This window comes from Oryctolagus cuniculus, chromosome 4 (genome assembly GCF_964237555.1).
Source record: "Oryctolagus cuniculus chromosome 4, mOryCun1.1, whole genome shotgun sequence".
In the NCBI taxonomy this organism is placed as follows: Eukaryota; Metazoa; Chordata; class Mammalia; order Lagomorpha; family Leporidae; genus Oryctolagus; species Oryctolagus cuniculus.
Window position 1 is genome coordinate 54,596,743 of NC_091435.1, and position 27,957 is coordinate 54,624,699.

Sequence of the window (27,957 nt, forward strand, 5' to 3'; positions counted from 1 at the left end):
CATTGCAACCTCATACAACGGCATCACACAGCTCCTGCCATTATGGCCATTTAGGGAGTGAACCAGTGGAAGGAAGGAAGGAAGGAAGATAGATAGAAAGATAGATAGATAGATAGATAGATCTCTCTCCCCCCACTTTCTGTAACTCTTTCAAATAAATTAAAAAATAAATCTTTAAAAAAGAGTGAAAGCCAATTGATCGTAATGATAGGACTAAGAACCAAAGGGATCACATAAACAAGAATAGTGTCTGCAAATACTAGCTGATAGAATCAAAAAGGGAGAGAATGATCCAACATGGGAAGTGAGATACACAGCAGACCCATAGAATGGCAAATGTCCTAACAGCACTCTGGCCTCATAATTAGCCCTTAAGGCATGCGGATCCAGCTGAAATGCCCATGAGAGTATTTCAGGCATGGAAAGCCAAGACACTCTGGGAAAAAAAAAAAAAAACCTAAATGAAAGATCTCCACGAGTGAGATCCCACTGGAAAGAATGGGTCATCAAAGAAGGAGGTACCTTTCTCTGAAGGGAAGAGAGAACTTCCACTTTGACCATGGCCTTGTCTAAATATGATCAGAGTCAGTGAACTCAGGGGGCTTCCATAGCCTTGGCAGCTCATGACAAGAGCCTAGGGTGATTACTGATGCCATAAACAAGAGTGTCAATTTGTTAAGTCAACAACAGGAGTCACTGTGCACTTACTCCTCATGTAGGATCTCTGTCCTTAGTGTGCTGTACATTGAGATTTAATGCTATAACTAGTACTGAAACAGTATTTTTCACTTTATGTTTCTGTGTGGGAGCAAACTGTTGAAATGTTTACTTAATGTATGCTAAACTGATCTTCTGTATATAAAGAGAATCGAAAATGAATCTTGATGTGAATGGAAGGGGAGAGGGAGTGGGAAAGGGGAGGGTTCCAGGTGGGAGGGACGTTATGGGGGGGAAGCCATTGTAATCCATAAGCTGTACTTTGGAAATTTATATTCGTTAAATAAAAGTTAAAAACAAAAAATAAATAAATTAAAAAAAAAAAGAGTGAAAGTATCACATTTAAGAATCATTGAGGAAAAAGATAAGCACTGCAATCTGCATCCAGAAACGTGTTTCGTTTGCAGACCTCCACATCCTAGATAGAGTCCTTAGTAAATTCTCTACCCACACCCACCCATCAAAGTGTTGGTAGCCATTTTTGCTCTTATTTGGAGAAGAAAAACTTAGGAGATGTCATCTGAAGTGGGGTCAGCCCTAAGATAAGTCAGGTCATAAACAGATCCTTAGAAGCTTTGAGAACTAACAGACTGACACTAAAAACCTCTCATTCTCCATATTCCCATCTTTGTCCTGTTCTAGCAAAAATATAAAACAGACAAATCTTGCATGTAATTTATACCAAGAGTGTGTCCTTCCTCACTCTGACTATTCAGACACCATCTTTTGACCCTACTGCTCACCAGGATCAGTGCCTTTGATCAATTGTTAGTGGTATTTTGCCTGCTGAAAAAATCCTATTATGAGGAAGGACTTTCTATAAAGCATGGTTTTTCTTTGGGCTGCACACTGAAGTGTGACCCATTTTTACAGGGGCTGGCTCCATTGTATACACAGATCATCTTGAAAAGATAGATGTATCCAGATTGTTCATTGATCTCTTTAGGTATTTCCCAGCGGGTGTAAGGTTGCTAATATCACTTAGTGCAATTAATATCACTTAGGCTGCTAATGTGACTTAGTGCCATTAGTATCACTTGGGCTGCCAATATTACTTAATGCTACTCAGAGTGTGGTCTGAAGATCTTGGCTGGTCTGTAAACTGTTATTCCTCTGCTACAAGAAAACTTGGAAATTGAAGTAAGCATTTAGGAACTTTCATAGCAGTTCTACATTGCTACAGTGTTCCTGCACATAAACATTATCCTAGTGATCCATTTTTATTGCAGTCATCAGTGAATTAACCATAACAGAATTTTGTCCTATGCCACAGGTAGTTAGAAAGCTCAGCCATAATGTGCTGCTTCCCAAACTTTTCTTTTTTTTAATATTAATTGTCTGGCGGACTCTAATATGTTTTTTAAAAATATTTGTTTATTTGAAAGGCAGAATTACAGAGAGACAGAGGCAGAGAGAGAGAAATCTTCCTTCTGCTAGTTCATTCTCCAGGTGGTGACAACAGCCAGAGCTGGGCTGATCTGAAGTCAGGAGCCAGGAGCTTCTTCCAGGTTTCCCGCGTGGGCACAGAGGCCCAAGGACATGTGCCATCTACTACTGCTTTCCCAGGCCATCAGCAGGTAACTGGATCAGAAGTGGAGCAGCTGGGACTTGAAGTGGTACCTGTGCGTGATGTTGGCACTGCAGGCAGTGGCTTTAACTGCTATGCCACAGTGCCGGCCCCCCAAGCTCTTACTTTACATAGGATGTCATCTCAGAACATAGATTCTGATTTCAGGATGGAGCCTGAGATTCTGCATTTCTTACTCATTCTCAAGTGATGCCAATGCTCCTGACACACCAGCCATACTTGGAGAAGCAAGGACTCAGCAGATTCATATGTTTTACTGCACTGTTTTTCCTTTAATTGGTTGAAACACACACCTTGCCCTTATTAAAATTTTAAGCAAAAGATATAATAATAGAATACCTTTATAATCTTGGAATCCTGTCTTTGTTTTCAGTGGGAAGCTAGACCAATCCATGCTGCCACCCATGTTTATTTTAAACCCAAAGAATGGATAACTCTGAATCAGATGCATGAGTATGTGGCAGGCCATTAGAGACAAAGAGTTTCAACATATCTGAGAAGATTTATATATTTGAAGAATTGGCAGATGTGTGGCCTCAAATAGTTTCTAAAAAAAAGTATTTTTGTTTTGTTTTGTACTTTTTTTCTTTAACTTTTGTTTCAACTCTAAATGCCTCTAGGGAGTGGGGTGAGTCTTAGAGGATACCTTTCTCGAATTATCAAAGTTAAAATAATAAATCACAGTTTATTGGCAGACAATTCCAAATGTCCTTAATATACAGTATTGTCCTTAGTAGCCACACCCCAACCAAAGTGAAAAACACCTGGGTATAGACTAATGCGCATCAGCACACATACTTACATATTTTCCTAATTGGCCAAATGATTTCACTTACTCTTTGGTATCTTAGCCAAAATTTTACTTAACAAGATTTATGGTTGAAATTCCAATGATTTTTTTTTAATTCAAGTCTTAAATACTTTAAATTGTGTTTAAGTAACAAGTCTCCATCTTTGTCATGTGCTTTTCTCCTCTAATATAAAAGTTACTTTTGAATTGGTTGGAAGGAAATGCCATAATAAGTTTTAAAAATTTGAACTACTAATTGCACCTGCTGAAGATCTAAAACTGAAGTGGAAAACATAAGGCTTAACCCCACATGCTCCCTGGTCAAATGCAAAAGTTCTTAAAATAGCATGGTGTGGAGATGTCAGGAGCAGCTGAAACACAAAGCTGGTATCCCCAGTCTCAACCTAGCAGTGTAATACCGTGGCTCAGAGGCAACTGCTCCCATCTCTTTCTGTTTCAGAGTTAGAAGCAGTCTCTCTGAGAAGTACAGAAGCAGCTTTTGATTTACCCAGTTGGCTATACTGCCCTGAATTCTCATTTTCTGCCCACAGAGTGGTCCCTAAACCCATGCTGAAGCTCTCTGACATCCATCCAAGCTGCAACAGGAGAGAAAAGTAGCTAAAAGCTTCCAAATAATTCCTACAGACTTTAAACAGGTATATGAAAATTTCCAGGAAGAATGTAAAAAAGAAAAAAAATCTTGTGTATTTGCTTGATCACTGCTAATAATGAGTACTAGCTTTGGGTGGTGCCCTACATACTGTTGCCCTCGCTATCTTAGTTACCAGCAGATCAGTTTTCTCCCAAAATCCATCAGATAGACGTTCTTTGTCATTCAAGACTGTTCTTCCCAACTCCATATCACTCTCAGTTGTCATGCTTACCATTTTTCCATGAAGGGAATTTTTTTCCTGTGGTGGTCTCCCCCTTACCTGTGATAAACTGCTTCTCCACAAGGGCTTACATCAGAAGCAGTGAGACCGATCTCATTAATATTTTATATTGCTAGGCTGTGGTGCTAACCAATATGTTAAAATTCTATATGCATTCACATGTAGGTGGATATACTGGTACACTGTACTATTTTGAGCCTAAATAGTCACCAAAGTAGTATAAATTATGAGGGAAACGATGATGTTTTTTCATTCTTAGAACCCAGAACAATTCTTGTTTCATTATAGTGGTATTAGGAATAAGTTCAGAGTTAACCAGCCCAGTTCCATACATTCTATTCATCATATTACCCCCAAACAAGAAGAAAATGACAGTTGCTTATATCTATTTTAACAGCAAAACTGATTTTTTCAAGGGCCAGAGGGAAGAATTTTGCCGTGATGATCTAGAAGGGAAATGAAAGGAAGAAGATGATGGGGAAGACTTAAAACTTTCCCTTCTTAGCACAGCCTCTAGTTTGGCAATACCACCTTCAGACAGTAGATTGGAGCTTTGAGTATACAGGTATTGCAAACTCAGAACTTTTCTCATCCTTCATTTTAAAAATTAAATTACTCTTTGAGACTGTGCATTAGAGTAAAAATTAACTAATCCTTTAAACATGAAAAATCTAGTTTGTTCCTTTGCTGAACTGGAAATGGCAATACTTGCCTTTCCTTTCACAGATGATCAAATGAGTGACACTGAAGTTCTATGAACAATATAAAGCACATCATTGATGTAAAATGGTATTGTTATATTGAATGTGATTATAAAAAGTCCTGCCAGGATAAGAAGCACTGCTCTTTCAATGTGGGCCCCGCTCCAACCCTAAAGATCAACCATATGAGATTAGACAGTAACATCTTGAACTTCTATCAGACTTGAAACCCAGACTTCTAAAAAGCTATTGCTATATGAACCTTTTATAATGTCTTAGTTCGTGCCTTCCTGCCTGACCCAAGCTGAAGAAGCAGACAGTATCAATACATGAGTCTTTTCTCTAACATCTAAACTTGAGCCAAAGTGTCAACATCGCTCAGAGAAAGTTCAAGTATGTCCTCTAAAATGTATATTCCAACCCAATTATTTAGCGCTAAATTGATCTGTGGAATTGTGTCTATGGCTTACAGACACTAAATAACTCTTTGTAGATGATGATGATGATCCAGACTACAATCCTGCTGACCCAGGAAGTGACTCAACCGATTAATGGACTATCCCCTACTGCAGAGAGGCTTGACTGCCACAGCATCTGTGGCTTAGCTGAGAGGGTTTTGATTTTCCTTTCTTTTTTTCTAAGAAAAAATAATTTTCAGGAGAATATTCTTCTGATAGCTTTCATCATTGAACTTAATAAACTGACCTTAAAATTTCAAATGTAAAAAAAAAAATAACTCTTTGTAAAGTAAGGTAAAAAATGCATGATCCTTTTCTCTGAATCAGGAAAGAGGGGGAAAATATTTACCATGGTAAACAATATGCATAGCATGTATGTTCAGATCTCTGTAAGTGGCCTGTCTGTGCAGATTCCTGCATTTGAGCATATGGAGACTGTGGTGCCTTCTTTACTGTTATATCCCCAGTAACCTTCCCAGAGCTTCACACAGAGTAGGCACTGTAAAGTAGGGAGTGAACAAATGAGCAAACAAATTAAGTTCTTTACTGCAAAAATTTCCCCTTGATTATAATGAAACAAAAAATTATTCTATCCATGCTCACCATGAATGTGTATTAAGTACTGATATGCACTAGTTCTAGCCTAAGAATAATAAACAAAGCTAAGGTTTTTTTTAATGTTTCTAATGCAACATATTAGAGAAGTGACATGTCCTTGGTAACAAAAATTTTGCTTTAAGTTAAAACAAAGAATAATGTGGGCTGTGTTCTGAATAAAAGAATACAGAGTTCATTCCTTTGGTTTTCTCCATCCCTGGACCTGCCTAATTCTTGACAAGTTGTAATGTCAATGTCATATAGGAATGTACCATCATTGGAAGCCATGATAAAATATACCCATATCCAGTGACTGCCACTACTGAAGACCAAATGTGGACTAAAAATCTTTACTTCAGTAAAGTTTAAGCAAAAAATTAAAAAAGGAAAAAGAAAAAAAAACACAATTAACACAAATTTTAATAGAAGCTGAACTCTAAAAATAAATGTGCACCCCCTTTCTTAATACTCACTACTTTTCTTTGCTGTTGAGTTTTTACAGAGTGTTTTTGAATTGGCTGTTGTAAGAACCCAGTCTCCACACTGATTTGGGAAATTACTGGGAAAATTCTTACCAGAGTACTCCTGTTTTGATTACTGTATGTATTTGCCTTAAGGAAGTGAAAATAGCCCATGAAAACTATTGCTGGCTTGAGGAATATTTAGCAACAACTTTTACACAGAGTTTATGCTGATTTTTAGTCAAACATAATGGGAGTTTTGTAATAGGTCAACTGATAACTGTAGAAAATTTTTCTTGGTCTATTTGTTTTTGAGGGACAGCAGATTAAGAAATTAGAAAGGGTCATCATAAGAAAATAATTTTTACCTGTAGCTAGTGAGACATTGCTATAATTTGAATGAGTTCTCTCTGGTAGTTCACAACATCTTGTCCTCCTTTACACAAGTATAATACATACATAGGCAATGGTGAATGTAGTTAGTGTTGTGTATAATATATCTCTTCAAGTCCTTCCTGAGGTTTGCACAGATATTGAAAAAAAAGACACGTGACCATCACTCGTTATTATATAGAGAAAAAAGAGTGATCGAATGTGTCACAGGCATTTTAACTGGACACGTTCTGTTGCATGGGTCTCCTGCATACAAAAACTATGCAGCCATTCTCAACCTTGAATAATATTCCTGTTGAGCAAGTACTGTGAACAGAGCTTTTTCTGGTGTCATTTGGTAGCAGTCTCTCATCATTTCCTGTTACATTGAGATGTGATGTGGTTGTGGATGTCTGGTATGTTCTTTGGGGTGAGTTATAGAACAGGTTCTTGATAGGTATTGCCCAAGACCTTCCAAATCCTTGTCTCTAAAACTTGCTTTTGTTCTAGCCCTCATTTGTTAAATCTGAACATCAAAGAAATGTGAACAAAGAAAAAAATAATATAATGTAGTTTCCATTTTAAGAGGCAAGTTTTTTCTGCCAACCTTCCCATGAGCAGAGAATTTCTCCTCTCCAACATAGCCTATCCAGTGTATTCCATTTTCAACAACTTGTGATGATTTTGAAGTTATCTACAGTATTGATCATTCACATCTTGCAAAACCAAGCAATTAACAAGGAATGTCATTTGCTCAAGCCCACTTGTTTTTATTTTTGTTTTACTCATAAGAGAATGATTTAAAATTTCATTTTTATTATTTTTTTCATGAGTGCCAGTTTAGCAAAACTTACCTACTGTCATGATAGTTCTTCTATTTTGTAAACAGCTCTTACACATTTTAGCCTAAAAATCACTACATGTCATAAGCTCTTAATCATTCCCAAGATTTACTGCATCTCCTTGTATAATATCCAGATGATCCTACTTCTGAGAACAGTGTTGGCAATTCCCAGCTGTTGGTAACACAGAAACACCCCAAAGGCTCTTGTCAATGAGGACAGGAATGCTTAGCTTACCTTGCAGATACCTTTAAAGAATCACGCTTGGAAGTTCTCTCATCTCATCCCTGCCAAAATCCAAGAACCAACAAGTTTTCTTTCTTCTTCTCTTTTTGGACACTCTCTCAGTTTTTGTTCTGTGGACTTCAAAGCCACAGAGAGTTTGCAACCAGGGGCCAGTGGCAGTTCGGCAAAGGAGAGACAGTGGGGAGCCCAACACTGATTGGGCCCAAACACTAAATATAACCCTTTTCCCTTGCGGGGCAGTGTCCTTCATACTCTGAAGACAGGCGACCTTGCCGAAATCCTCACCCCACCGCTTGCCAGTCTCCACCGAAGAAAGGGTCTAACTGAACTGGGCTGCAGGATGTGGCGACCCAAGAGCCAGGAGCCATCTGCCCTGAGCAGACAAGTAGAGGCAGGTATAGGCTCTGGGAGCATGTCTGTGTGTGTGTGTTTGTGTGTGTGTGTATCTGTGTGTCTGTGTGTTTGCATGCTTGTGCCCAGCAGCTGCTCTCCAGATTAGAAGATACCACTCTTTGGCAGGCAACTTTGAAACACCCTCTTAGGTTATTTCAAGTTCATGTGCACATCTTGGCTGAGAGTAGAAACCTCCCAGGCACAACTTGGGTCTCTTTCTCTGCTGCATTGCTACCCCAAATACACTGTGAACCACAAACAGCAGCGCCAGCATCTTAGAAACAGATGCCCAGAGAGACATTAAATTGCACTTCATTTTGTCCCCTGCAGCCATGAACTGATGCAAGCCTTGTTTGAGATTTAAGTAACAAGGGCAAGGCCCCTTCTTTGACAGCCATAACCCAAGGCACTGCAGACATTCACTGTTACTAACGCTGTGTTGAACTTTAATTTGAATGCCTGCCCATTCCATTTAGTGTCACAGGAAATATGAGGGTAGAGTACTAAGGAAACTCTAGAGCAACATCCAAATGTATGGTGTGGTACTTACTATTTTTAATTTTATTATCACTTTTCAAGGCTTTGTTTTGCATTATTCAGGTGGTAAGAGAAGCATCATACTTTATATTGCTAAGATTTGAAGAATCGAATTTTCTCATAGCGGTATCACTTGTTTAGTTGTTTGGATATAGGAGCTAGGCAAGAGGAAGGAGCTTGTTCATTTATTCAAGACATATATATATATATATATATGCCACTATATGTATTAGGTCTCCAGTCCTCTGTAAGACATGCCTACCACCTGCCAGGAACCAAATTTACTCATTATCTTATTTAGTCCTCACAATGTCCCTTTAATTTAGTTTTATTCCTGGTGATCTAAAGAGAAAACCAAAGATCAAAATCATTAAGTAACTTCCCATGGGTGATACATAGCAGATATGAGATTCAGAATTGGATCTAAGTTATTTCAAAGTCCATACTCTCTATTTTTAGTTCTTAACATTGAAATAATTTAAACTTGCAGTAAATATAAGAATGATAAAGAATTCCCTATTCATGTTCTCCAATTTTTAACACTTTATCACATATGTATTCTCTCCCCTTCCCTTTCCTTCCCTAACCCATTCTCACCCCATGTATTTATTTGTATGTATGTATATATTCTGAATAAATTTTTATACTTTAATGTGATTAACTGAAAGACAAATACACTTTAAAATATACAAACCTAAATTAATGAAATAGAAAGCCAAAGTATAACAGCCAAATTTAGTAAACTAATATTAATTATTTTCTAATCCATAGATCCTATTCAACTTTTTACCAAATGTCTCAAAAATACACTTTACAGGGGAAAAAAGCATTGTTTTTATTTCGGTCCACGATTATGTGCTGTATTTAATAGTCATGCCTCTTGTCTCCTTCAGTCTTGAGTAGTTCTTCAGTCTTTCCTTGTCTTGTGACCTTGACAGTTTTGAAGAGTACATTTTGTACTCCTCCATTTAGGTTTTTGTGATGTTTCCTCACTAAAAGTTTTATTTATTTGTTTACTTTTAAATTTTTCTTAAAGATTTATTTATTTATTTGAAAGGCAGAGTGACAGAGAGAGAGGGAGAGACAGAGAGAAGAGGACTTCCATCCACTGGTTCACTCTGCAAATGGCAACAGCTACCAGGGCTAGGTCAAGTCAAAGCCAGGAGTCTGGAACTCCATTCAAGTCTCCCCCGTGAGTGACAGGGGCCCAAGCACTTGGGCCATCTTCTGTTGCCTACCCAGGTGAATTAGGGAGTTGTATTGGAAGTGGAACAGCCAGGCCTCAAACTGACACTCATGATATGCCAGCATTGCAGATAGCATCTTAACCTGCTGTACCACAATGCAGGCCCCAAGTTCTTGTATTTTTTGCAAAAGTACCACACCCATGAGTCAGTATTATTAGTTAATCATGTCAGGAGACCCATAAATGGAGTTGAACCCCAGTTGGTGATATCTGCCAGATTTCTCTATGAAAAGTTAGTTTTCCCTGTACAATTTATAACTGTTTTGTGGGGAGGTACTTTGAGACTATGCAAAATACTGCATATAAACTTTCAACTATGAGGGAGAGCTAATCCTCCACACCTCACCCCATTATTTTTGCATTTATCTATAACAACATGAACTCAAAAATTCATATTTTATTCAAAAACGTATAATCCAGTAGCTATAGCTTTTAAGTTATAGCCCACTAATATAATTTCTTTAATGCTCAAATCATCTCAGAATTGGGCAGTGGAAGACTCTTCAAACTGGCTCTTGCTTTTCACAAGTTCTCATTGTTTTCTGAGTACTTTCTTACCTTCTGGTGCACACACACATAAATGTCCTGTGAACATCGCTGGCTGTTCTCATCTCTGGAATTAGCTGCATTTTCAAGAAAATATGCAGAGTCCGGCTCTGTGGCATAGTGGGTAAAGCTGCTGCCTGCAATGCCGGCATCCCATATGGGTGCCAGTTAGAGTCTTGGCTGCTCCACTTCCGATCCAGCTCTCTCCTATGGCCTGGGAAAGCAGTAGAAGATGGCCCAAGTCCTTGGGCCCCTGCACCCATGTGGGAGACCCGGAAGAAGCTCCTGGCTCCTGGCTTTGCATCAGCGCAGCTCTGGCCATTGCCACCATCTGAGGAGTATACCAGCAGATGGAAGACCTCTCTCTCTGTCTCTACCTCTCTCTCTAACTCTGTCTTTCAAATGAATAAAATAAATCTTAAGGAAAAAAAGGAGGTTATGGATCCATTATGGAAAATGGCATTTAGAGACCAACAGCTAGGCACTGGGTATGCTCATTGCTGCTTCTTTTTTTTTTTTTTTTAAAGATTTATTTTATTTATTTGAAAGACAGAGTTACAGAGAGAGGTAGAGACAGAGAGAGGTCTTCCATCCGATGGTTCACTCCCCAGATGGCGGCAACGGCCGGAGTTGTGCTGATCTGAAGCCAGGAGTCAGGAGCCAGGAGTCTCTTCCGGGTCTCCCAGATGGGTGCAGGGGCCCAAAGACTTGAATCATCTTCCACTGCTATCCCAGATGTTGCTTCTAGGCCCCCTGAGCCAGCAAGCTAGGAAGTACACATAACACACATAACCACACACACATACAGAGCTATATATATTGGTTCTATCTGTATTAAATAGCATGAGATCATATTGACAGCTCCAGTTCTAGTCTAACACCATAACGGCATTCTATCTTTAAAAATTTTATTTATTTATTTATTTGAAAGAGTTGCAGACTGAGAGGAAGAGGCAGAGGAAGAGATGGGACCGGTGCTGTGGTATAGCGGGTGAGGCCGCCATCTGCAATGCCAGCATCCCATGTGGGTGCCAGTTTGAGTCCTAGCTGCCCAGCTTCCGATCCAGTTCTCTTCTATGGCCTGGGAAAGCAGTAGAAGATGGCCCAAGTCCTTGGGCCCCTGCACCCATGTGGAAGACCCGGAGGACGCTCCTGGCTCCTGGTTTTGGATAGGCACAGCTCTGGCCATCGCGGCCAATTGTAGAGTGAACCATCGGATGGAAGATTCTCTCTCTCTCTCTCTCTCTCTCTCTCTCTCTCTCTCTGCCTCTCCTTCTCTCTGTGTGTAACTCTGACTTTCATATAAATAAATAAACCAAAAAAAAAAAAAGTGAGAGATCTTCCATTTGCTGGTTCACTCCCTATATGGCCACAATGGCTAATGCTAGACCAGGCTGAAGCCAGAAATCCAGAGCTTCCTCCTCCTGCACATGGATTCAGGGGCCCAACTACTTGGGCCATCTTCCTCTGTTTCCCCAGGTGCCTTAACAGGGAGCTGGATCGAAAGTAGAGCAGATGGGGCTCAAACTGGCACCCATATGGGATGCTGGTGCTGCAGGAGGCAGCTTACCCCACTGCACATAAGGGCATTTTTTTTATCCTTTGCATATTTGTAACTCCCTTCCTCAACAGTGATGATAACCTAGTTTCTGTTATCCTCAGACTCTTTACTTTTGTACTCATTGTCCTTGTGTTTAGCCAGTATTCTGACCCTGCTGGCTACTTCCTCAACTCTAACAGTCAATGGCAGTGACCGCTCAGAGAAAGAGAAAGAAGTCATCAGTATGTTCTAAATGAAATGGAAGGAAGGGAAAGGATGAGGACAAGAGTCCCATATTCTTTCTATAGCAGGTGGTATCTGTATCTTTATGATAATATCATTGATGCATAGATTAGCAAAATGTAGTATATGCATATGATGGACTATTACTCAGGAAAAGGTTTGAAATTGTGATATGAGCTGTAACATGAGTAAACCATAGAGACATTCTAAGTGAAATAAGCTAAGCAACAAAGGACAAATACCATTATGATCCCATTTACATGAGGTCCCTAGAATTATCACAATAGGATTATTAAAGGTGGGGCAGAGGAGAAAATGGGGGTTACTGTTTAAAGGGTTCAAAGTTTCCTTTTGGGGTGATGGAAATGAGATAGAAAATTTAGCATGGCATACAGGGGCTTGCATCGTGGCGTAGCAGGTGAAGCTACCACCTGCAATGCTGGTATATCCCATATGGGCACCAGTTCAAGTCCTGGCTGCTCTACTTCCAATCCAGCTCCCTGTTAATGCATCTAGGAGAGCAGCAGAAGATGGCACAAGTGCTTGGGCTCCTGTACCCACTTGGGAGACCTGGAAGAAACTCCTGGCTCCTGACTTTGACCCAGCCTTAGCCTTTGTGGACATTTGGGGATGATCCAGCAGATATAAGATTCTCTCTCTTTCTGTGTCTCCCTCTCTCTCTCTAGCTCTTCCTTTCAAATAAATAAAAATAAGTCTTTAAAAATTTTAAAAATTAATAACATACATGGCTTGTATGTTATCTATTAGCATAGCTATAGTGTTATTAATACAGAAAAATAAGTTATACATCAAACTCCTCTTCCCTTTTCATGTGGCATATTTAAGAGATTCTGATGAGTGGTCAGCTTTGAAAAAATTAAGAAAGGACTACTTTTCATTTAATATTATATTGGTGACATAGACTTCTGATATGTAACTGTATGAAGCAACAGCCATATATTATTCTAGCAGTTTATCATTTTCTATTTGCATAATATCCATTGGATCTCTGTTCAGGGATTAACATAATTGTGTCTGCTTGTGTATATCCTAAAATATAATTATCATAAAATTTCATCTTCTCAGTTTAACTTTCCTTGGCTCTTAGAATTGATAATAAACTTTAAAATTGAGCCCCAAAGACAGATCCTTTGTTTCATTTTTTCTTCTTCCTATCAGAATATCTACTGAAAATGGGATTTGCAGGGTGGCGAAATGGGGTGATGCAGTGGTTGACTCAAAGGTCTTTCTATGGATAGCTGTGTGCATGAGCAGTTGGCCTAATCTCACCTACTCATGTGTAACCAAGCAACCAGGTGAAGAAGGGAAACAGCAATAGAAAGTATTACTAATTTTTAGTGGTCATTTTTTGTCATTGTCTTTCTGACCTTCAGTTTCCTCCTGTAAAAGGTTTTGTACTAAAAAATACATCTTAGTTCCGCATTCTGTGAGTCTATGAATTGATGACTTAAAAATGATCCAAGAAAGCCTAACCCTGCACTTTTTGCCAAACTCTTACAAAGTTACAAATGCAGATGTCTGCAGGGTGTTAAGAGGGATATATAGTACTAGTTCTTAAAAATATGGTGAAGTTTAAACTAATTTGAGGGTTTTTTGTTTGTTTCTATGAATTATAAATAGAAAAGTGAGCTCTTAGGAGCAGAGCTGGGTCACAGAACATCCGAGTGAGTGTCCCCAGGCAGGCCTACTTTCTTGACTAAGATTCCAAATCCCATCTTTCCCACTGTGCCCTCACCACTCCAGGTGAATTACGTGTCCTCCTTGGAGCTCATAAGGCACCCAGAGCTTAACCACTCTTCACCCTCAATCCCACGATATTATAGTTGCCAGCACACTTGTTTCTCCCCACTAGATGAGGAGCTCCTGGGTGGAGGGGCACCTTCCCAATTGTAGCACAGTCAGAGCACAACACATACAGAGTGCACAGATGAGCAGCACAGAGCTCTCTGATCAAGTGAACAAAGGATGAGAGTAGCAACCCCAGAATAAAGCAAGCTGAGAGCTGCATCCCAGTGAGTTGGATGGCAAAGAATAAGAAAATTACACATGTTAAACTCATAAATCATTCTTGAATTCCAGGGTTTTAAACCTTTGTCCTAACAGACATTTTACCAAAAGAAAAATTGACAGATTTAAATTTTACATATTATTTCCTCCTAAACATTCCCTAATGGTGTAACTACTAGGCTTAAAAATATCTCCAAGTAAACAAGTCTGTTGAAGAACTGACGTACTGAGGGGAGCCTCTTGCTTCCTGTAGAACTCACCTGTGGTTAGTGAAATTTGTAAACTGCTATGCAGAGTTTACAGAGTCACATTTTTTCTAAAGTGAAAATGGTACTAACAGGGTAACTTTTTAAAGATTAAAGAAACATGTTCTTGACCTGTGAAAATTGTTGCAAATAATCTGTACTCTCCAGTTTCCAGGGGCTATTTCTTCATGTACTTCAAGAATGCCAAAATACCAGGTGACAGCTATTTAGCTCTAAGACATTTCTCCAGTGTCCTATTTTGATATTATTATGTAATGCTGTTCTCCTGGCATAGCCATCATCGCCCAATAGCCCTATTGATATATATCACTGCATAGCTAACCTCACTTTTGCATCTGTATTACTTTCCCAAATAAACACTGGTTCTCTGTAAACTAGAGGGAATAAAAGGGGAGAAGAAATAATTGCAGCAGCATCTCAAATTGAACCAGCATTTTCTCCTTCATTAGGAAGTTTTGTTAATAGCAAAATACTTGGGTTAGAAATATGTTTTCTCTCTCAGCCCATCGTTTTTAAAGTATTGTTTTACTGTTGTCTTGTTTTCCTTACTAATGGCACATCTTTTAAAAAGGTGTTGATCAGCTGAGAATTTATTTACATTGTCAAATCAAATCTTGCTTTAGTAACTGTTGTCTCTGAGGGCCTAAAGGACAAGTGTGCACATCCATAAGCATAAATTTCAGTTCATTTCAACAGGTATTTACTGAATGTCCACAGTATGCCATACACTATGTTAGGCCTCGGTGCTATGAAGACAAAATAAAATGTCCTGTCACTCTTCCTCAGGAACTCACAGTTTAGAAGGAGAGGCAGATGTGACAATGTTCATTTTAACAAGCATTCTAACACAGGGCTGAATGTAACACTGTTTTAGTCTTCCTGAGTTAGAGGTCAGGGACATGTCTGGGGTAGGGGGTGTGAATATTTGAACTGGACACCTTGGGGGAGGAGTAATAGATTCCTGCCAGGGCAAGAGTAAGAAGGAGGGCATTCTAGGCAGAGGACGCAGGGTGAGCCCGGGCACTCTGGCAGGAAAGTCCTGATGGCATCAGCGTGGTGAGCTGCTCCTGTGCCTCAACGACAGAGCCACGGTGTCATGCTGTGTGTACTGGGTAAAGTGGAATCTTTGCTTGGGCCCAGATTTTGAAGGGCCTTGAATGCTTAGATGCTAGAACTATTTTAACTGTGCTCTGTAGACAGTGGAGAGTCACCAGAGGCATTTTGCAGGGATTTATAGGCAAAGAGGTATAGTGGGAACCACAAGATTTGGAACCAGAATGCCCTTTCCTGGAAAGGAACTCAGAATTCATCTAATTCTAACTTCCTGTTTTAGCCATGAAAATTGTGTTGCCCAGATTTAGCTTTAATAGCACAAGGTGCCCAGTGACATAAAACCTTAGAGCATCCACTTATGTCACAGCTTCCCCAAAGTGATCTCTGGATTCAAGCACAACTATCCGTATGTTCTAAGGGGGCTCCTGGTGTCAGCTCTGTGACTTTTACTGATGGAAGATGCTGAGACCTCAGTACCCAACAGCAGGGAGGACATGAAGAATAAGTCCCCAGGAAGAGGACTGGTAGCAAATGTCACAAGTAGGGCACTTCAGCACCACAGAGAGAAGCTGGGGAGGTGGCTGTAGCACAATTCCAAGTGAGCTGCCCGGACGGGGGCCTAATTCCAAGCAGGAGCCAGGAAATGGGGGAAGAGAAAACTGAAAAGACAAGAACTCTGCAAAGAAGCAGAACTCTATTCAAAGAGACTAGGTGCTGAGCAGCGCTGTAGTCCTAACAGAGAATTAAATGCATTGAGGAAACCAAGGGAAGAGCCTGGAGCAGAGGGTGAGGACAGAGTCTGAAGACTCGTGGTCTTTCATTTTTGCCCCTGAGCAGGGTCGAGAGGTAGGGACTGGCACCCAGCATGCCTCTGAGTTTCCGAGCAACTTCAAGATTTAGCAGCCCAGGCCAGAGCCAAATTTGGGGTTGGGGGGGCGGGGGGAGTGACAAGGGTATTTCCCCTTGAGCCAGCCTCACAGTAATCTTCCCAGGAAGACATTGTGCTATCCATTCCTAGTGTTATGGTGGTTGACTATACAGTTCTTGGCAGTTTTTCTTAAATTAGGGAGCACCATGCCATATACATAGCATTTACTCTGCTTTCCACCACAAATATCTTCAAATGAGAAAGACTAAGCTACCTCCCAACACCCTTCAAAATGCATTGTTGCCAAATCTGGTGTTGTAAAGCAATCATTTTGAAACTAATTGCAACCATACTGAGGTCTCCATTCACTCAGCCTCTCAAGTTCAGTCAGGGTAGTCCTGGTTAAAACAAGTACATGGAAATACTCTAACACAAACCCAACTTTTACGGTAGCTGTAGTAGCATACATGACAGTAAAGACAAAATAAATGATGCCCCTCTTGTTTTAGTTTATTTATAATTATATTCACTTCATTCATCTATTCAGTAATTATTGGGTGAACATCTGCAATGTTTGGACACTTTCCTGAACACTAGGGATATAATATTTAAAAAGCAGATGTTATTGATCCCTATCATTTTGGAATTTAAAGTGTGCAGGAGGGATCCAACAAAGTAACAAATTCTAAAGACAATTACAGCTTGTTATAACAACAAAAAGAGAAAGTCCTGACTCAGAGGTGGTCAGAGGCTGTATTTCCCATGTCAGAGGAGACATCTTTGAAGAGGCAACATTTAAGCTGAGACTTGAGAAATGAGGAAGAGCAATCCAGGCATGGAAACAGCATGAAGACTCTGAGGCAAGAAAGGAATTGTGTTCTGGAAGCCACTGAATATCAGCATGGTGGGTGCCATGGGCCAAAGAGGGGAGCAGTGAGAGATGGAGGCGTTAAGTAGAGGCACAGTCATGGACAGCCTTGTGGTTCGCCCTAGGAAGTCTGGGTATTATCTTACATATGAAAGATCGTTTTGGCTGTCATGTGCAAAATGAAATGGGTCAAAGTGGTTGCTGGGTAACCAAGTTGCCTGAACAAGGTGCTGCCAGCCGTGCTCTGGGGTGACCCCAGGATGGTGACCTGGGAATTCATGTTCTACAGGAGGCCTGTCATTAATTTTCCTACACTTCTTTTCCTCTAAATATGCAAAGCATTGTTTTTAGCCTAATAATAATAAGAAAAGATGCCAGAAATGCCGTGGTACAGGTGAGACTTTCATGTGGGGTTCAGACTCACTTTGCAGGTTTGTTAAATTCATTCCAACTTTCCACTGTTCTTCAGCATTCCTGGTGCATAGAAGGTATTCAACAGACGTTTTTCCATTGATTGTACTTGAATTCCCAATGGTTGGGTAGAGAAGCTGATGGGATTCTCTCACCTTCCTATATGGAAATGGGATGTGCCAGTGGGTTACTAGGACTCTTGAAGCATTAGTAATTTTCAGTTTAAGGGTGAATAAAATGACTCCCCACTAGAACAAAAGGTGCAGGGGTGCTGTATACAAACAAAAACTTATTTTAAGGGCATCTTGTTAGAGTGTAATGTAGCTGAAAGCATCACTTTTTTCCATATTTCAGTTACTCAAATATGATTAAAAGTGTGTTTTGGAGATTTTCCAAAATAAAAACTGAGGTGAGAGAAATTTCAACCCCAACAATAACTTGAGAATTGAAGTTGGAGTAGTGACTGTTTTTACAACTGTCTTAACTCTGTCACTAACACTATGATGATTCGATTACATGTGACAAGTCTGGTTTCTGGCCATTAAACTGCACACTTCAGCTACAGGCATCAGTCTTCCCCTTGTTTTGTTTCACAATGAACAGATTTTGGGGCAGAAATGAGAAGAATAACAGAAAGCAAGAGGCTGGGGAGCCCAGGCCTTTCCAGTGGCCCCCAGGTCATAGTTGGTGACCTTGACCTTCTCAGCTGCCTCCTGTGACTCCAGCCTGCAGAGAACCAGCCATAGGGTGCACCCCTCCCCTTCTTGACAGCTCTCACCACCCAGCACTGATATGCAGGTGCCAGTTGCCCTGTTTGAACAAGAAGGGGAAATGGCAGAGGGCTCCTGCTCCTGGTCTTTTTATTATTATGGCAGTGCCTTATGAATTAATTGAGTGAGTCTCACATGGTGAGGTCTACCTATTCACTCTCTGTCCCCCACTCCCACCAACCCCTCCAGCACACTTCCTCAGGCACAGCTTGACACCATCCTTTAAGGACCACAATCCCAGTTTATTTCCTGCATTTAAGAGTTGCCCCTGTTCATGGCACTTACATTATTCCACCATCTCTATCTGGCAATTGCTATTCCTTCTTAGTGCCACTCTAAATCTCTTAATCAGGAGAAGTAAGTCTTCAGTAGTCAAAAAAATATATACCTACACTATTCAGCCTAGACCATTTATATCCTGACTGCTGCTTCTCCTTTTCCTTATGAAGGGTGAGTTTGTTACTATCTCTCTTAAGTGCTTTACAACATAACTCAATTTCTTTTTTTTTAACTTTTATTTAATAAATATAAATTTCTAAAGTACAGCTTTTGGATTACAGTGGCTTCTCCCCCCCCCCATAACTTCCCTCCCACCCGCAACCCTCCCATCTCCCGCTCCCTCTCCCATTCCATTCACATCACGATTCATTTTCAATTATCTTTATATATAGAAGATCAATTTAGCCAGATCCAAATGCCTCAAGGGCTGATTCTGAGGCCAGAGTGCTGCATAACTCAATTTCTCCAGTTGTCTTTTGCACTTCACTGAAGAGCTATGTAATCGCAGATGCCTTGTTTTGCTGAGAAGGGCGGAGCATGTCATAACTGATCCTTCACTTAGAGAAACGAGAAAAATAATCTCATTTAGGGGCATGGAAGGCATACCTATCTGTAAAAGAAGGAGGTTGCTGTTTCTCTGTGGGCTTCCTTCTGTCTTGCCCAGCCCACCATTGGAAGACATGGTGGAGTGTCTCTCAATGAAATAAATGCTCTACTGGGTCAAGTAATTAGCCAGGTAGAATTATGTTTGGGCTGTAACCTGACTCTAATTGCTGACCTCAGAGATCAATTTCACATGACATAGCACCTTAGCTAGGTGCTGGCTTAGAACTTTCCACTCGTCTCTGCCTTTCAGCCAGATTGCTTTTTCTATTTCTGGCCTTGCCATGTCGATAAGTCAGGTGGCTCCAGACTCTTCCTGTGGATGAAAGGGGCATCCTGACTAGAATGTATTTGCTGCAAATGTGAATTTTAAAAAGGAAGAACTCTTGTGTCTGTTCTTTGGGCTAAAAATAAGAGAAATCAGAAATTTGAGAGAGGAAAGTCTAAAACTCTCCAATATAAATAACCCTACCCCTAGGCCTGAATGTAGCAAAATGTACAACATAGAGAAATGGTGCGTGGGAATAGTGGTATTTTTATATTAAAAACAGTCATCATAAGGAACTAAGGATGTGAAAGGACATGTTAATATTTGCCAACAAGTCCTAATCACCAAGCTAACACAATTTATCTAATTCTTATTTTATCCATTTTTCTTTTGACATAGAAGTCTCTGAATTTTGACACGTATATTGGTTTGTATGACCACCGCCACAGTCAGTGTGTAGAGAGTTGCATCGTCTTAGACAGTTCCCCAGTGCTTACCTTCAGACTCCTACCCTCTCTCCACCCCAAGCTTCTCACCACCTTGTATCTGTTCTCCATCACGGGAGTATCACATTGCATTTTCTTTTCTTGTCTCTCTCTCATTTTTTTTTTTTTTTTTTTTTTTGACAGATGGAGTGGATAGTGAGAGAGAGAGAGAAAAAGGTCTTCCTTTTGCCGTTGGTTCACCCTCCTCCAATGGCTGTCGCGGCTGGCGCGCTGCGCTGATCCAAAGGCAGGAGCCAGGTGCTTCTCCTGGTCTCCCGTGCGGGTACAGGGCCCAAGCACTTGGGCCATCCTCCACTGCACTCCCTGGCCATAGCAGAGAGCTGGCCTGGAAGAGGGGCAACCGGGAAAGAATCCGGCGCCCTGACCGGGACTAGAAGCTGGTGTGCCAGCGCCGCTAGGTGGAGGATTAGCCTAGTGAGCCGCGGCGCCGGTTCTAGTCCCGGTCGGGGCGCCGGATTCTGTCCCGGTTGTTCCTCTTCCAGGCCAGCTCTCTGCTATGGCCAGGGAGTGCAGTGGAGGATGGCCCAAGTCCTTGGGCCCTGCACCCGCACGGGAAACCAGGAGAAGCACCTGGCTCCTGCCTTCGGATCACCGCAATGTGCAGGCCACAGCGTGCCGGCCGTAGCTGCCATTGGAAGGTGAACCAACAGCAAAGGAAGACCTTTCTCTCTGTCTCTCTCTCTCTCACTGTCTAACTCTGCCTGTCAAAAAAAAAAAAAAAAAATTGAAGAATGAATGAATTAATGTTCATATAGCCACAAAAGTAATCCTTTCATAATTCCTAGAAAGGAATGAGAAGTAGAAGGTTAAGGAAACCAACATCAACTTTGTTCTTTTTCAGCAAAATGTAGGTCTTTTTTTTTTTCACAGCAGTAATGATTTTAAGAAATTTTTAATAGTACTATCTGGCAATTGCCTCTTGAGAGAATATATTAAGTCACACAAAGTGAGTAATCTCTCCATAAAAAGGAGTTTGACAAATGTTTAATTATACTAAAAATAGTACCACTAGTCAAGTTTGAACATGAAAATTAAAAGGAAACATTTTAAGCATGCCTCTTTGTCTGTTGTCTATTACCTATTTCTAAATGTTTTCCAAAAGTCAAAAATTGTCCCCAGAGTGTTTCATATGTTTTCCAGGTATTTTCTTAGCTCTTTAAGGATCCGGTACACTGTATTTAGAGAAACTCAATATTCACATTGTTACTTTTGACTTAGGTTTTGGTTTCCAGATTTTTCCCTAAATCAGTGTCAACTTTATCTAAATTTTGTTTTACTGAAGTCATTATTACTGCAAGTGATACTTGGTTCTTATAACTAGTGTCTTCCCTAGAGCATATTCAGTTCTTTTCAGCTTCAGCTTTTCTTTTCTTTTTTCTCCCTTATGTGTTTATTCGTGTTTCCTTTTTCATTAATCACAATGCTGAAATGACTATATATATCCTCCTTATCCTCTTTATTTCACCCACCAGGACATTATCTCCTAAAAACCAAGTCCTCTGCCAGCTCCATGTCAGATTTCTTTAAGCAAATACATTTTCTGCATGTGCTTAAGCATATACCCTTGAGCCCTGTAGCCCATTTCCTCTTTTAAAACAGAAATGGGGAAACAGCTGTTTCTTGATGCCCATAAAGTGTGTCCTGTTTTATAGATCACGCTGGACGGTTCTGTTTTGATGTCTGCAATATTACTTGGTTCTTGAGGTTGTGAATTTCCTGGACCTGAATTTCCTTCTCACATTTGGAAAAGATGAAATCTACTAGATGTTTCAGTGCACTATATGGGCCAGCAGGGCTTCTCTGTAGTTTGTATAGGTAGCTACTGAGGGGTTCCCCTGGAAGAAATGCCTTCTTTATTCTAGCACAACTGTTAAGGCTCATTTTATGTTGTCATTTCATTCAGTGTTTCAGCAGATACTGGTTGAATATAACTGCCAGTGCTAAGCTACATGAAGAATATTCAAAGCTACAAAAGGACATCCTTTCCTCAGGTTGCACATAGTCCATTTTGGGAGGATAAATGCAATGTGATGAGTGCTCTGATCAAGCAATACCTGTGTCATAACAATTACCTAGAGGAGGAGTTGGTAAACTATGGCCTGTGGACTGCTGCCTATTTATATTCATAAATTTTCCGATAACACAGCTATACCCAGTCCTTCACACATTGTACAAGATGTACTTGTGATGGAGAACATATGGCCCACATGCATAAAGTGCTCTTATTTACCATCTGACCTTTGAATTAAAAATTTGCCATTTCCTGTCTTAGCTGATGGAACACCAAGAAGGTATATAGTCACCATAGAATAGGATAGTAAGGGACACCTTGGAGGATGTCAGCATTTCAAGGCATAGGTGAAATAAGAAAGCACATGAAGCAATCCACCATAACGTTCCAGTCACAGAACAAGGAGGATAGAGTGTCCAAAATTTGAGAGTTCACATCAGCACCACATGCCGCATGGAAGTGCAGTACGATGGAGATTCTGACGACTGTTTCATGAGAATTTACTTGTGTGCTATACCACAGGTTAAGCATAGATTAGTCAGAACTGCATGGTACAACCTTATGAAATAGGCACTGTTCACATCCTCATTTTATAAATGGGGAAACTAAAGCTCACAAACAGTAAATAACTTTTCCAAAATCACACAGCTTATAAATGGCAGAAGCAGAGTTCTAGTCCATGCAGACTGATTCTAGAGAGCTTGGAAACTTAATCCTTGTGCCATACTGATTTGACAGTTAGAGGATCATTGGTGTCCTTCGCAAGATTAATTTTAGTAGCCAGATAGAGTGGGGAAAGATAGGTTTAAATGGGTGATTATAGATGTTTTCCTTGGGTCATACCCTGTCCTAAGTGTTTTTACACAACTCATTTAAACCAGTTAACAATCTGAGTTTGTGTATTAAGAACTCAAGACACAAAAACATGAATAACCTGCCCAACGCCAAACAGCAGTTGAGTGGCAGAAGTATGATGCAAGCCAGAGTGCTCTGGAGGAAAACAACTTGGTGCCTGGTGTGGCCTGACCTTTTTTTCTATACTCCTGCTCCATCTGTCCTTTGCTTGTCCTAAGGTCTCTCATAGATTTCAACCTGAATTTGTCTATTGCCCCCTTGCTACTCCTACACCTCTTGCCATATCCTGCCATTTAGAAAAATCAAAGAGAAAAAAGCATAACATGTTTTAATAATATGAAAGTATGGTAGTACTAATGGAGAAGACTCATAGGCAGATCAGTGTAGCTATACCTGAACTCATATTTGATTCCTGGTTTGATTAAATGAAAATGCCATTGGAAGGCAATGAAGAAGGGAAAAGTCATTCAATAATATGTTAGTGTAGTTGATAAAAAGTAGCAAGGTTTTACTTCATACTTTACAACAAAATCTATTCCATATGGATTTAATTTTAAAATTTTAAAGATTTTTTTTAAAGATTTATTTATTTTACTTGAAAGTCGGAGTTACACAGAGAGGAGAGGCAGAGAGAAAGAGAGAGAGGTCTTCCATCCGATGGTTCACTCCCCAATTGGCCGCAATGGCCAAAGCTATGCCGATCCAAAGCCAGGAGCCAGGAGCCTCCTCCGGGTCTCCCACGCAGGTGCACGGGCCCAAGGACTTGGGGCATCTTCCACTGCTTTCCCAGGCCACAGCAGAGAGCTGGACAGAAAGTGGAGCAGCCGGATATCGAACCGGTGCCCAGATGGGATGCCAGCGCTTCAGGCCAGGGCATTAACCCGCTGTGCCATAGCACCAGCCCCTGGATTTATTTACGTAGTTAAAAGGTAGAGTGAGAGAGAGGGAATGCAAGAGATACCTTTCAGCTGCTGTTTCACTCCCCAGATGATTACAACAGCCCAAAGCAAGACCTAATTCAGGTCTCCCAAGTGGGTGGCAGGAACTCTTGTACTTTAACCATCACCCACTGCTGCCCAGGGAACTGGATAAGAAGCAGATTAGCCAGGACTTGAGCTTACATTCTGATATAGGATGTGAGCATCCCAAGAGTTGGCTTAACCTGCTATGCCAAAACACTTGCCCCTTAATCTAACTGAAAAAAAAAAAAAAAAGGTTAAGACTTTTTTAAAAGATATGTTTACTTAATTGAAAAGCAGAGTTAGAGAGAGACAGAAAGAGCCATTTTACAAAATAGATGTAAGAACCTACATTGGGATGAGGAAAACTTTTCTAAGCATAACTGCAATGAAAACATATAGGATATTTGATCTAATTGCAATTTAAAAACACCTGTAAATCAAAAAAATTTAAAAAAAATTTTTAATTAACCTTAGCATTAAAAGAATCATACAAATTATACAGAAAACATTAAAGCCCTCCTTGACAAATAAACAGAGGTAAAGAACATTTTACTCATTTAAGAAATACCCATGGCAAAGTGAGATACACAGCAGACCCATAGAATGGCAGATGTCCTAAACAGCACTCTAGCCTCAGAATTAGCCCTTAAGGCATGTGGATCCAGCTGAAATGCCCATGAGAGTATTTCAGGCATGGAAAGCCAAGACACTCTGGGGGAAAAAAAAAAAAAAAAAACTAAATGAAAGATCTCCGCGAGTGAGATCCCAGTGGAAAGAACGGGTCATCAAAGAAGGAGGTACCTTTCTCTGAAGGGAGGAGAGAACTTCCACTTTGACCATGGCCTTGTCTAAATATGATCAGAGTCAGTGAATTCAGGGGGCTTCCATAGCCTTGGCAGCTCATGACAAGAGCCTAGGGTGATTACTGATGCCATAAACAAGAGTGTCAATTTGTTAAGAGTCACTGTGCACTTACTCCTCATGTAGGATCTTTGGCCTTAGTGTGCTGTACATTGAAATGTAATGCTATAACTAGTACTCAAACAGTATTTTTCACTTTATGTTTCTGTGTGGGAGCAAACTGTTGAAATCTTTACTTAATGTATGCTAAACTGATCTTCTGTATATAAAGAGAATCGAAAATGAATCTTGATGCGAATGGAAGGGGAGAGGGAGTGGGAAAGGGGAGGGTTGCAGGTGGGAGGGAAGTTATGGGGGGGAAGCCATTGTAATCAATATTCTGTACTTTGGAAATTTATATTCATTAAATAAAAGTTTTTTTAAAAAAAAGAAATACCCATGGCAGTAAAGAATGAAATATTTAACCTCACTCATAAGTAAATTAAAGCAAAATAAAATGTCATAATATGTTTGCCTATTAAAGTTAAAAAGACACTATTCTCTCTGCTGGGATGTGGTAAGGCAGATATTTTTATACCAGTGTTGATGACCCCGTTACCAGTCAGAAACTTGAAGGATGAAGTAATAAGTTACTTTGTCCTCAGCTACATGAAAAGCCAGTCAACAAAAGACTATTTCCATTAAGACGCTGTATGAGAAAGTTAAGTATTCTGTAACAAGGCATGTGAACATTACATTCACCTTCAACAATTTACAAGGTGTACATTAAGGGCATAGGCATACGTAAGTAATCTAATAGGTAACTGAAGTGTCCATGAGGGCTGCAGGGCAGTCATGGCAGAAATGGTGCTTTTCCACTGTAACATTTCTCTGCCTTGGGATCATGCTTTATAACAAAGGTGAGTGAGTGGATCACAGCTCCAACTACAGCCTCGTAGGTTTCCTCCTTATGAAATTTCTCTTCAGGGGAAATTATGTAACTCACATACCCACATAATGGGTCATGTTCACCTATATTTTTTAAGATGTTACTGTATCCCTCTGTACTTCAGCATTCCACCTCACTCTGGAAATTCTGACACATCCAGGGTATATAGCATTCTAACGCAAGCTGGTCTGAACCAGAAGAGAATCATAAATTGCAGCAGTATGACTTCATCAATCCATAAATAAGAAAATGTTGGCATAAAGTAAGTGATTTGCCCAAGACCACAAAAGTTGGCACTAAAATCTAGGCCTTATAGGACCTCCTCCTTCACTGACACTTCCTAAAACACACAGGGCACTGCTGTGGGAGCTGTTAGAAGGTGTTGTGCAAAGAGCAGTGTCAAATAAGTCTGAGGACAGACTCATCTCCATTCTTTCACTTGCAGAGCAGTAATCCACATTAATAGATTAAAGCAGAAAGCATATCAGGATGATAAGTATAAACCAGGACTAGCCTAAGAAAAGCAAACTTCTTTTTCTCTCCAGCTAAAATATAGGATAGGAGCAGGGGGAGGGAGTAAAAGTTATGGGTGTTAGGTTTTTGGTGGAGGGGTGTTAACTGCTTCATGCAGCAGCTTCTGCACCAGGGAGATGCATGTTAGTCAAATGTAAGATACATTATTACATTATACCAGGCTCCACTCAAAAAGTCCTGTGGATTCAAATACTACCAGAGAACTGCTGCATTTGCTTTTGAAGTTAGAGGGGCCATATTGTATAGTGGTTACAAGCGCACCATGAATTGAGACTGCCTACATCCAATTCTGGCTCTCATTAATCTTGGGCAAGCACCTCAGTTTATGTCTGTAAAAGAAATGATCATCACAGTACCCATCACATGAGATCAATATGGGAGTTGCACGAATTGATGTAGGTAAAGCATTCAGAGTAGTGTCTTGCACAAAATTATCATTAGTTCTCATTTAGTTTCTATTCTAGGAATTGAGAATTTTTATAGCATTGCTTCTCAATGTACCAAGTATGCTCACACAGTAAACATAACAAATAGATTAAGACCCAAAATGCCTCTGCCAGCACCCATGGCTCTATTCACCTAATTGCAGAAGTTGGCCAGAAAGCGTTGAATGGAAATCACTCTTAGTTTGAAAACTGCCTCCAAATATTTAAATGTCCTAATGTTTAAAACAAACTAGAAAGGAGGAAGGGTGGAGATTTAACACTCAAGATGGACTTGAGATTAAGTCTTCTAAGTCAACTTTATTTTTTTCTTTAAGCTAAAAATAAAATAAAAATAAATAAAAATAAAATAAAAGGGTTTTGAATAGGGGAGTGGGAAGCCTTGTTGCAGGACACACAGGGAGCAGGTAGCTGTTCTGCCTGCAAAGCTATCCCCTGATGTTTTCCTGACCTTGCCTGTATTTTTCTTCAAATGTAGGGCAGATCCTGTGGCTCCCTGATTTTTGGTATTAAAAGCCCTTTGCACTGCTGCTGTGGTCAGTCCTAAGTGCACCAATTCACATGAGCAGTCAGGCTTCTGTGGAGCCGCTGCTTTGTCCCTGAAGTGGGTGGGTGAGTGATTTCTGAAGAGCCTTTCCTGTGTGTATTGTTGTAAATAAATAAACAGGGTGGGTGTTGTGGCACAGCCAGTGAAGCCACCATTGGGACATCTGCATCCCATTTCAGAGTGCCTGATTTGAGTCCCAGCTAATCTGCTTCCAATCCGGTTTCCTTCCTATGTCAGGCAGCAGATGATGGATCAAGTACTTGAGTCCCTGCCACCCATGTGTGAGACTCAGGGGGAGTTCCTTACTCCTGACTTCAGCCTAGCCTGGCCCTGGTTGTTGCAGGCTTTCGGGAATGAATCAGTAGATGAAAACCTCTCTGTGTGTTTCTGTCTTTACCTCTCTCTGTCACTCTACCTTTCAAATAAATAATTAAGAAAATAAAGAAAACCTTACTAACCTGGAACAAACTTTTAGAAAAGAATCTTCAAGATTCAGTTTTGCTGATTTGTGGCTGGCAACAGAAATTTAGTGGCATTTAAGCAACCCACAGAAAGAAAATGAAACGTTTTTTTAGTCATTTTTTTTTTTGAAGTGGTCTTGTTGATCTTAGTACTTCATCTCCTATCAGAGTGTCAGGAACCATAAAGTGACGCCAGTCTGGTGTTTTGCCATGCTGTTCCAAACTTTCTAACTTTAAAGTTTCCTGTGGGAACTGGCAACATATT

At 40.3% G+C, this 27,957-nt stretch overlaps 2 protein-coding genes across 20 annotated transcripts in view; one reads left to right on the forward strand and one right to left on the reverse strand.

Annotated features, from left to right (window-relative positions):
* Nucleotides 1–8,125, reverse strand: part of FILIP1L (filamin A interacting protein 1 like) — a 299,778-nt gene extending 291,653 nt beyond the window's left edge. For 2 of the 7 annotated variants that reach the window (XM_070071972.1, XM_051859372.2), the window contains exon 1: nt 7,657–8,125. The gene's annotated coding sequence lies outside the window, so the exon portion shown is untranslated. The remainder of the gene's footprint in view (nt 1–7,656) is intronic. The other 5 variants (XM_070071973.1, XM_070071976.1, XM_070071975.1 and 2 more) reach the window with 4 other exon arrangements.
* The window catches only part of CMSS1 (cms1 ribosomal small subunit homolog), a 407,069-nt gene that overhangs the window by 304,763 nt on the left and 74,349 nt on the right, over nt 1–27,957 (forward strand). For 3 of the 13 annotated variants that reach the window (XM_070071981.1, XM_070071978.1, XM_051859381.2), the window contains exon 2: nt 7,906–8,060. The exons of the other annotated variants lie outside the window; for them this stretch is intronic. In XM_070071981.1, the coding sequence (XP_069928082.1) occupies nt 8,006–8,060 (55 nt within the window). In that variant the 5' untranslated portion in view covers nt 7,906–8,005. The remainder of the gene's footprint in view (nt 1–7,905; nt 8,061–27,957) is intronic. 13 annotated transcript variants of the gene reach the window in all.